Source organism: Anabrus simplex, chromosome 10 (genome assembly GCF_040414725.1).
Source record: "Anabrus simplex isolate iqAnaSimp1 chromosome 10, ASM4041472v1, whole genome shotgun sequence".
Lineage (NCBI taxonomy): Eukaryota > Metazoa > Arthropoda > Insecta > Orthoptera > Tettigoniidae > Anabrus > Anabrus simplex.
Genome location: NC_090274.1, coordinates 129,667,195 through 129,678,909, shown reverse-complemented (window position 1 = coordinate 129,678,909; position 11,715 = coordinate 129,667,195). Strand labels below are relative to the sequence as shown.

The 11,715-nt window shown below is 38.5% G+C and overlaps 1 protein-coding gene across 2 annotated transcripts in view; it reads left to right on the top strand.

Annotated features, from left to right (window-relative positions):
* Positions 1–11,715, top strand: part of Gli (carboxyl ester lipase-like protein Gli) — a 191,464-nt gene that overhangs the window by 157,528 nt on the left and 22,221 nt on the right. For both annotated transcript variants that reach the window (XM_067154886.2, XM_068229317.1), the window contains exon 12: positions 4,554–4,669. In XM_067154886.2, coding sequence (XP_067010987.2) covers positions 4,554–4,669 — 116 coding nt within the window. The remainder of the gene's footprint in view (positions 1–4,553; positions 4,670–11,715) is intronic.

Sequence of the window (11,715 nt, the reverse complement as noted above, 5' to 3'; positions counted from 1 at the left end):
GCACAAATTTCAATCAATGTTTTAAGGCAAACATATTATACACATTATGGGATGAATGCCATTTGTATGCAACAATATCTCTTTATGGCTACTCCCCGTTTAGTGTTAGCCGTTAATCACTAGAAATATCTAATTCACTGTCACTTGGTACCTATTATAACCGATGTGTTCATAATTAATCACAATTATCGGTAGGTGCCGGCAGCTGAATACACTAAGTATATAGGAAAATATTTAAAATTTTATTTCCACCTATTCAATACAATATAAGATATTGACATTTAACTTAAAACATTTTTCAAAAGTGAGACATGTTTCACCTCATATTTTGAGGCATCTACAGTCACTAATCAAAACCTTATTATTTCTGTCAGACAATGTTTCCAAGTATTCTACAGCTTCTTCTTCTTCTTCTTCTTTTATGACCACATAGGATCACTTTAGTCAGTCCGTCGTTCAGGTCTCTTTGAAGGGATTGTTCGGGCTTTGCGGTCCTCCCAGTACTTCTTCAGACGCTCCGATCTTCGTGCCCTTTCCTCAGTTGAAAATGTGCGTGTTGTTGGTTTGTTTTGTGTAAGGGTAAAGCGGAGGTTTGTATTCTTGAGTTTTGTATTCAATTTTATCTTATTTTTGGTGTCTTCTGTTGTAAGGCCTATTTCCTTCAGATCCTCTCTTACTTCTCTGATCCATTTACATCCTGTTGTGGTATTTTTTGAGACGAGATTGTGTTGTACTAGTTGTTTCAGAAGTCTCGAGTCCTGCATCCTCATGATATGTCCAAAGAATCCCAGTCTCCTCTTACGCATAGTATCTGTAATGGGTTCTAGCTCTTTGTACACGACTTTGTTAGGTATTAACCGCCACTGTCCATCTTTCTGATATTTTTTGTTGATACAGGTTCTTCCAATCCTCCTTTCAATTTTCTGAAGTCTGTCAGTCTTTGATTGTTTATTCAGGTAAAAGAGTGTTTCTGCTGCATATGTAGCTTCCGGTTTTATAACTGTGTTGTAGTGTTTTATTTTTGTATTTATTGATAGACATTTCTTTTTGTAGATATCCCATGTTAATTTTTGTGCTTTAGCTAATCTATTTGTTCTTACTTGGATTGAGATTTTTTCATTTAAGTTATGTGTTATTACTTCTCCAAGATATTTAAACTGAATTACTATTTTGATTTTATTACCATTTATGGTGACTTCTTTTAGCTGTGTTGGTTTTTGGGGCATAATTTCTGTTTTTTCAAATGATATTTTGAGGCCAATTTTATTTGCAATGTTCATGAAATAACTAAAACTCTATTGTAGTGATGAAAACATGTGTTGTTCACTTGATGAAAAGGACGTCATAGGATTGTACAGCATTACAGTAGATGGCTTGAAGCCTTAGTCAATATTAAATTTTAAATACATAGTGGAAAGCATATAAAATCATTTCATTAAAAATATACAATACTTTTAAATGATATTAAATTAGTAGGTTCTTAGGTGATACACTTAAAAATGGAGGTATCTTATAATTACGAGTGACAGTTGATGGCTTATAAGCCGTAGTCAGAGTTTGATGCATAAGTAGAATAACACGTTAATATGAGGTACAAGAATATGAAAAAGATTACATTAATGAATATAAAAGATAAAGAAAAAACGTTCCAAAATGCTGGGCAATTGTTGTTTACGCCAACGTATATTTGCCCGTAATATTTGATGGTCAAACAGTTCGTAGATTGTTTATAAAATGGTTCAGCGAAATTGTGTTTACACGAAGTTTCAAGTTGGCTTAAATTTATTCTGAATCATCGGAGTAAGTTTGTGGAGATGATGATAAGCAGTTATTCTCTACGTTGGTAAGATTTGACATGAGGTTGAATGGAGAAAGTATACAAATTCACATACCTGGAAGAAATAATTCAAGAAAATGGTTTAGAAAATTCTGGCTCCATGGTGTAGGGGTAGTGTTCCTGCCTCTTACCTGGAAGCCCTGGGTTTGATTCCTGGCCAGGTCAGGGAATTTTACCAGGATCTCAGGGCTGGTTCCAGGTGCACTCAGTCTACACGATTAGAATTGAGGAGCTATCTTACGGTGAGATAGTGGCCCCGGTCTAGAAAGCCAGGAATAACGGCCGTGAGAATTCGCCGTGTTGACCACACGACACCTCGTGATTTCCATGCCTTCGGGCTGAGCGGCAGTTGCTTGGTAAGCCAAGGCCCTTCAGGGCTGTAGTGCCATGGTGTTAACTTTAGAAAAATCTGCTGTAGATGAAGATTACACAAGATGGAAAGAGTTGCTAAGTATCTTTACAAGAAATACTTATCTACAAATCTTGAAATAAGGCACTAGTATACAGTGGTGAAAGCAGAATGTCTAGTTTTAAACTACAGTATAGTTTAGATAAACTTGAAGTGCTAGAAAAAGAATCGTGAGGGTTTTTTTTTTTTTTTTTTTACAATTAGCTTTGTCGCACTGACACACGTTGGTCTTATGGCAACGGTGGGACAGGAGTGGGAAGGAAGGGACCGTGGTCTTCATTAAGGTACAGCCCCAGCATTTGCCTGGTGTCAAAATGGCAAACTACGGAAATCCATCTTCAGGGCTGCCAACGGTGGGGTTCGAACCCACTATCTCCCGGATGCCATCTTGCAGCTGCGTGCTCCTAGCCGCACGGCCAACTCGCCCGGTGAGAAAAAACGTAGGACCAATGAAAACAACAGAACAATGGAAATTAAGAAGATGTAAGGAAATGTACCAGAACATAGAAAATATAGCAGGTAAGGTAAGGGTTATTCTGCGCGAAGGCAGGTCTGAACCTCCGCAGAGGTGCTCCTGAGCCGGAGTTTATGTGCGGTAGGGTGGCCAGTTCCTTTCCGCTCCTCAATTCCCTTACCCCCCACAAACAGCGCGTGGCAACCCATCCAACTCCTGACCACGCCCAAATTGCTTAACTTCGGAGATCTCATGGGATCCGGTGTTTCAACACGGCTACGGCCATTGGCCAATATAGCAGAAAGAATAAGAAAATGAGATCGCGGACATATCTATACAATGGCTGATAACAGATATTCAAGTCAACAGCAACAAGAGGTGAAGAAAGATTTAGAGAAAGAGAGATTTAAAATGTTAACAATAGGCTTGTCCGCTGATTGTTAAAGTGGTACAAGAAAGGACGGTCCCTAGCAGGCTTGTCCGCTGATTGTTTGTTCTCTCTCAGCTTGAGAACTGACTTCTTATAAAGTATATTTCAGTTTTCTGGTTGAAGGTTCAGAATTTCAATTGACCGATTATGTCGTGTGTTAGTACAATTTACGAACTTCATTGTATAGATCCGTATTGATAGTTAAAACTAAGAAACAAAGTTAGATTTTGCCATTGATGCTTTCATGGCCCGTACTTAGAGACATGATGCAGTATAGGCTCTTGGGCTTATGCCGTGTCAAGAAAATAAGGTGAAATTCTTAACGTTTTACAGACAACTGTGTTCTGCGTCATCAGAAGAAAATCTCGACTGTTCACGAGAAAGGCTTCTTAAACAATGACTCTTTAAAATTTAGACAATATAATAGAAGTAGAAATGGTACGTTCATTCGCCACCATATGGCTCCCCGGATCGCTCGAAGCGGCAGCTGACCGAACCATCAGAGTCAGTCTAAGAGGTTGACATAACATATGACATTGACTGGTGTATGGCATAGACACAAGTCTGGAATGAAACATCTGGTGATGAGGAACATAGGAATTTGGAAAATACTGAGACGGGCATACGGACAGCAACAATGGACATTGATTCCGTACGAGACGTTATGGCAGGCTTGTCAATTTCAAATTAATTTCATTTCTAACATTGAAGACAAAACTTTTTTGAAAGAAGTGAGGCCAATTTGTGTAAATAATATATATATATTTATATTTTTGCATTTCTGAAATAGTCTTTAAAAGATATTGAGTTCTTCCACATTTACATTTTGTTCAGTTTCTGATTTGAGTTTTGTAATCTACCATGTGATTTTATGGCTGATGAAGTCTCAAATAGAGACAAAACATGTCCCTAAATGTTTTTAATATGTTTTTAATTAAACAGTTCACTTGTAAAGTGACGTGTACTGATTGGGTGGAACAAAACCTAACTTTATTTCTTAGTTCTATGTCGTGCGTTGCCGAGAATTAGCAGTATTTTACTGCTTTTCAGTTCCCATTTTAATATTTCACATTCATTCACAGAGAATTTCAGAATTCATTCATGGCTTTTTTTTGTGATTTTTACACTCTTAGGTGTGGAACTTTTTTCTTCCATAATGGAGAAGCTTTAAAATTTGACAAAGAAAATATGGGTTTAGATTCTTGACATTTCAAATGACTGATGTCCACTGTCCTCATTTAATTTGGAACTGTGATTTTTTTAAAATTTATCTTGATGACTTGTGCATTGTAGCTGGAGATTAAGAATGAATGTTGTTCTGGTATGAAGTCATATTACTGAGTGTACCTTGGAATTACTTGGCTTAAAAGTATAAAATTTAATCCATTTCACAAAAATCTACATTCTTGTCATTCCCTTCCAGTTCTGGTGGGAGCCAAAGGAGCCACTTCAGATTGCCTTCTGGAGCGTGTCCGGGGCCTGCCTGCTTCTCATCGTTCTCGTCGTTATCTGCTGCATTCTCTGGAGAAATGCCAAGAGGTGAGTGATGTTGGTTCAACGACCGCATGTGGCTGACTTGACATAGAGCTCAATCCTCTAACCACTAATGATGTCTGAACGACTTGGTGCATCTGGATAACCATTGTGCTGTCTCCTAAAGGGAGCTCTGGCATCCTTAAACACGAGAACGCTACCATTCCATTAAAAAACTGTAGCTCATCAAATAGACTTAGAATTGACTTTCCTGCAACAAATTCCAAAGTATTTTCTTCCCATCTCTAACAGTTCTCCTTGAAAAAATGCTTCTCTGTGTATTCAAAGAGAAAGTAGCCAGTGACTTCATCAGTCGAGGATAGAATGAGAATGGTAGTTGATGTGAGAGGCGAGAGAATCGAGAATGCTTCCCTAGAACTGAACCCAAGTTCACGTCAAACTTAAGAGCAAGAGGGTGGGAGGACTTTATAACTCTTTGGTTGCGAGTGTGAGTGGGGACAGGGAGATCCATGTTTTGCAGGTTCTCTTATGCCTGCATATTTGTTTGAGTAGAATCAGTGTAGAACACTAGGCACTGAAACTGGTTGGGTCAAGTGCAGTCACGACGGCCTGTGGCGATGCTGCTGGGTATATGTAGACAACAGATGTCTCAGCGGCTGTATTCACAGCTAGAAAGGGGTGCGGGTCGCTGTGGTTCGTGATGAGTGAATGTTTTTGAGGTTAGATGGGAGGCTGAATGTGACTATGGGGCTTTTTGAAAGTAGGAGCGATCATTGACTGCCTGTTTTAAGATATGATCGATTTTATGTAGTCAAGGATGATGAAGGTGTGCTATAGGTGAAAACTGCTGATGGTCCATGGGTTTAATGTGTACAGAAGTGGAGGGCAGCATCAAGGGAAGTGAGAGAAGTGGGAAGTGTAATTAGAGATGAGGCGGTGCGTCATCAGACTTGCGGGCCAGAGAAACTCAGTAGCAAGAAATGCCTTCTTAACTTTTCCCATGAAGACTTTGGCATAGGATGGGCCTATCGCGGTGCCTGTTGCGATCTTGCAAATTTGGAGGAATTATTTATTTATTCATTTATTTATTTGTTTATTTATGTATTTATTTATTTAGGTGGCACAAGCTCGATAGCTGCAGTCGCTTAAGTGTGGCCAGTATCCAGTAATCGGGAGATAGTAGGTTCGAACCCCGTTGTCGGCAGCCCTGAAAATGGTTTTCCGTGGTTTCCCATTTTCACACCAGGTAAATGCTGGGGCACCTTAATTAAGGCCAGGGCCGCTGCCTTCCCATTCCTAGGCCTTTCCTATCCCATAGTCGCCATAAGACCTGTCTGTGTCAGTGCGATGTAAAGCAAATTGCAAAAAAATATATATATTTAGGTGGCGAAGTTGGCCCTCTCTTACACTTAACTTGAAGGTGAGAAAATTGTGGCTATGTTATCCCAGGTCATTCTTAAGTTGTTTCTAATCAAGTCGTTCAGACAAATGTCCAAACACATTTATTATATTAGGAGGAATTCTGGAAACTATGACCATGTGGACAAAGCTGCTGTGTGAAAATAAAATGCTTTCACTTTTACATTCCCCTCTTGATATGTAGGCTTCCTTTTCTCCCTCTGTGTTTGTTTCATGCTCCTTGTCTTTACCCACTGTGTTCGTCTATGCTCACGGGGAATGAAGGGAGGCTGATGAAGATGAAAGAAGCTTATCAAGGGCTGAACAGAAATGGGTCTGAGGTACAGTAATAGGAACACAATAGACATCTTGTACAAAGCTCTGTCTTGTTTTGTCTTGAATGTTCGTGTAGCATCCTCGTGGACAGACTGGGAAACAGAACAGAAGGTGATAGCGTGACATTTGTGTTGTGTTCTTCCTCGGCCTCTCTTTGGTTCTGCAATGTGTGTGCTGGTTTCTGACCGGTAGCGGTGCATTTGCTGCCAACATTTGTCGTTGTAGTTCGGCTAATTCTGCAGGCACCTCTGGTTCTATGTGACTCTCCTACCCTCATATTTGCCCTTACTGTTATTTTCTGTTTGCTTTAACTCTTAGAATAGGTAGTGATATACCCTTCTTTTGTTGTGATTATGACTGCATCGTGAGTCAGGTTTATGGCTCTTCATCCAAAAGTGATCTGAGATTTCATACGGGTAATTCAGCGCAGCCACAACAAAAACACATGGGAAAGGACAAGGCTGAATGAATATGAGTAACAGGGGAAAAACAGCCCATTTTTTTCATTCATCATTCATTCATTCATTCATTCATTCATTCACTCAATAGATTCTGAAATGCCAGTGAGAACTTTTAATATATTTAGATAATATCTGAGTTGTTATGTGGAAAACAAGTGATTACATTAGGAAACTGCTGCCTGATCTGATTAGAAAAAGGTACCCTATTTGAGTCAGTTAGTTACAAAACTCAACATGTCTACAAAAGTTAAAAAATGAGTTATTTTATTTTTCATAATCTTTGGGGCTTTTTATTTAATACTTGACAATGTTTTTGCTCCATAAATCTTGTTATTCCTTAGATATTAAACCTTTAAAGTTTCAGTTCTGTTCCAAAACTGAGTACGTACACAAGACATTTGGTTCCATAACATGACATGTCCAAAGTAACCTGGTAACAGAAGGGAGTTTACTGTTGTAAGAAAAGTTTGCTGTTAATAATGCGTAGTTCATTGTATCGACAGTGATTTCTTTCATTATAGAGAAGCCAGTCTGCTCACTCATGCAGCTTTTATAACTAGTGAAATGGATGAACAAGACATTAGAGTCGGTGAAAACAGTAATATAGCTGCCGAGCCACGACATAACAGGAAAAGTACCAACATAGTTGGCCCGTCGTTGGGGTCAAGGGATGCATGGAAAAAAAAAAATAGGAATCAGTCATTGAAGTTTCAAATTTGCTCCCACAAAAGGATTCATCATACAAAGGAATAAAATCACAGTAACCATTCAAGGCAAAGCAACATATTTCACAAATCTGAGCAAATCACAAGGTGTTTGCAGGAGGGGCAAGATATTTAGTGAACCAATACAGCTTGATATTTTACCTATAGTTACAAAACACAATGACGTTGTAAATGTACTCAAAAAAGCATTATGGTAGTGAATGGGAATCTAATCCAGATGTCAGCTTCTACAAAGAACGGGAAATTCTAGACAACTGAATAAGTCTACAGTATCACTCAGAACCATTCCAAACCTGTGTCCATTGTTGTTTGTTCCAAAACACAACATGTCTAACAAACTTTCATTATTATTTAACTCTAGTGAAATTCTACGTTATTGTCGTCATTATTTCAGTCATGACAATTTATTGCCGTTATCATAATACACATTCTCATCAGTTTAATCCTGATATTAACACTGACAACAGTTTTTCCATTTTTTCTCAATGCACCTTAACATGGACATGTTGAGTTTTGGAACTAACCAACTCCTTTATTCAATTATAAGGCGACCCCCAGGTAACAAACAAACAAACAAACAAAAAAAAAAAAAGTTGTATACAAAGCATAAGGAATACATTTTCCTGTCATTTAATTGTTCAATCCGTCATCATCATCAGATGATTCAGGCATCATCACTTATTTCTTTGTCATTGTCTTCGCTCCGTCAAGTGCATTCAGGATCGAGCGCTTTTTAAGCGCATGACCGCCAGTTTTTCCTGTAATGTTCGGGGAGACAATTGAAGAATTGAAGAGTTTCCGCTTATAGTACTTCCCTGAGCAGAACACCAACAGATTATTGACAGCTACTATGAGTTGGTGTTTTAGGTGTATACTCGCAAGAACCAGAAACAGAGCTGCAATCAGAAGGGATTCGAGTTATTAATGGTTGTAACCCAAGCCCTTCCCTGTCCCATCGTCCCCATAAGACCTATCTGTGTCGGTGCGACGTAAAGCAAATAACAACAACAAAAAAAAAAAAAAAAAAAAAAGAGAGAGAGAGAGAAGAATAAGAAAGGAGCACATAATAGGATGACCTGCCAGGTTCTGTAAACGACAACATAATATTTAATTACTCCCATATGCATCAGGGCACACTCAAAAATCACTTGGTGTTGCCACATTGTTCGTAACTCTTCCGAGAGTTAACAACATGTTAGCTAACAATTCTCAGAAAAGGTTTGAAGAAATCTTATCACATTGATATATTTTTAACATGGTGTTAGCTAACAACTTGTTAACATATGTTTAACAACTGGTGATAAAACCGGGCTTGAATCTGCATGATGGTGAAATCTTACTTATCTCAGCTTCTGGCATTATTTTGTGGAAATATTTCCTATTGCATAAATAAAGGGTGTCGTCTACTTAACCATCTCTGTCAGCAATACCAATTTTAAGCCATCGGGGAGTTTTTGAACTGTAGCAGCTGTTGAGCGCTTAACGTAACAGTTATAAAAGAAAGTTTAGAATAGTTAAAACCATATCATAAAATCAAAACTAAACAAGGTAAAAAATTGTGCCAACTACAGCCAGGATGTGGACAGCAGAAGGATCAAAGGACTTTTTGGCTGAAACTTCAACAAAGAATAATTTAGTTAATACGTATTTATTATTTAAAAAACAAAAGGAAATAAGGAACACTATCATAAATACAAACCCTGATATAATTAAGTTTTAGTCTTACAATTTTGCGGGTATTAGTCTTCATGATCCTAAATACAGAGAATGAAGCACCCCTGTGAAGATAGCCCGCGCTGTTTGGTGCATCAGGAAATGGCACAGCAAAATTAATGACCAATGACCGCACAGGAGTTACCTTTCGATTTATTTAAACCAATCAAATTTAAATTTTTAATTTGACGCTCCTTGTCTTGTCCTTGGAAACTTCTCAAAGCTTGTATCTTGTGCAATTCCCAGAAAAATGGACACATACGATACAGGGTAATCGACAAATTTCGGCAATAAAATTTAATAAGAAGTTATTATATTAATAAAACCACCTTTCGAATACACAATAGTCCTTTATATTTAGGATAAAAGCATTTAATTACAAGTAGAACATGTTTCGCTCAATCTTAGTGGGCATCATCAGTTATAGATAACATAATCCATGATGGGTCAGGGCCCTGATCCTGGTATATATAACGAAAAAACGTCCAATATACATTGATAAAATACGAATTTTAACAATTTAAAAATAATAAGATTATATTATGTCTGTTAAAACAAATATTGATCATTAAAATTGCTTGAAATGTAAGTGGAATGAATGACATGAAATGTTATATATCTCTGCTCAGATGACGCTCACTAAGATCGAGCGAAACATGTCCTACTTGTAATTAAATGCTTTTATCGTAAACATAAAGGACTATTGTGTATTCGAAAGGTGGTTTTATTAATATAATAACTTCTTATTCTGAAATCCGATACGGTTTCATAATGAGATTTATAACTTGTAATAAAATTTGATACAATTTTAAGTGATCCAAAGTTTACTTGAAGAAGGCCAAATATGTAAACTCTCACAGCACACTTCACATAAACCAAGAAAAAAATTAAGTCTGCTTACAATCAGGAAAATACTGCATTAATTGATTTAGCTCTCTCAATTTTGTGTCCGTATGTCCGTATGTGTCCATTGTCTCAGGTTCAAGAGCCCTTTATTGAGTTGTAATGTAACACAGTTAAGTTCCTGCTCCTATCCCAGAAGTTTGTCATCATTAGCGAGTGCAAATCCTCTTAACTCTGTATGATGATCTGTGATGAGTTTTCTTGTGATGAGTGCTGCAGTGCAGGTCAGAGCTTAAAGGTTGCAGAGTGTGAGATTTAAGTCTGTTTTCTTAGTGATTGGAGTTGCCTTTCAGATACAAAGTCTGTTGCTCAAGACATCTGTCGGTGATACGGACTGAGTCATGGTTCTTCAACCTGCTTGTCGCTATCAGTGGTTCGCAGTACATTATTTTGTAATGGCAGATTTGAAGTATGTTGGTGACCACAGGGCCTCAAGCTGAGTCTGACATTTTGTCATTGTCAGGCTCCTCACTTTCTTCTTTCCTGCCTGACCTCTCTTGTTCTTTTCTGACCCCGATGATCAAGGTCTCTGTGGCCCACAAGTTTTTTGTGTGATACTCATGTGTTTTCCTGTTGTGTTTGAGAATTGTTTTGCTTGAGCGCTGTTTTATTTCTCTCCCAGCTTCCACAGGTACATGGAGGATAAAAGAACGATACTGCAGTAGGCAGGTAATACCACAATAGAGCACTATGACCCTCTAACACTTGATTGTATGACGCTGCACTAACTCGAGCACCGCTTTTGCACGGCTTCTGTCTAGTTTGTAAGTGCGTGAGCGTAGCACCTGCACCACGTGTGAAGCAACGGAGACTGGAACTACTGAGGGAGGGAAGTGAGAGACAAGCAGAAACGTTCCTCAAAAGTATAGTCTCCTTCAAAACACGTTCCCATTTCAGGTCGGGCATGACTGCACTGGATTGCAAGAACTCTGCCCGTGAAATTCGCTATGACTGCCTGACAAGATTCCACTTGGATTTCCCGAACAAGTCGTCACATTTACTGCTTTAATTCGCGCGTGTTTTGGTTTTTCAGACTTACACCAATGATTTAAGATAACCCGAAAGAAAAAATCGCAAGGGATTAAGTCTCATGACGTTGATGGTCACCATTACACGAGATGAAGCGATCGGGAAACTGCTCATGGAGCAACTAAATTGTTTCACATGTAAGAAACTTCATATTTCTGGGAAATGTGACAGGTGGCACCACAAGTCATCTCATGAAGCTGCTTGCATGAAACCATCTCTTGCTGTGGATGCATTTCCCTTTCTTGAACCATGAAGGGATTTTGCTGCCCCCAGATACATTAGTTCTGTTTATTCACAAATCCATTTAAGTGGAAGTCCGCCTTGTCGCTAAAACTGTTGTTAAACATGTCCTCTTCTCAGAAACCAGTCAACAAAATTTTGCCTCTTCTTGTGATAGTCAGCTGCTGTATTAGCTGAATTTTGTAAGGATGGTAATGGAGATCTTACCAGAGAATTCGCTGTACTGCTGTCCAATTCCCAAGAACGGCAGAGAACCAACCATACTGGCAAAAGCCACCTCAATGTT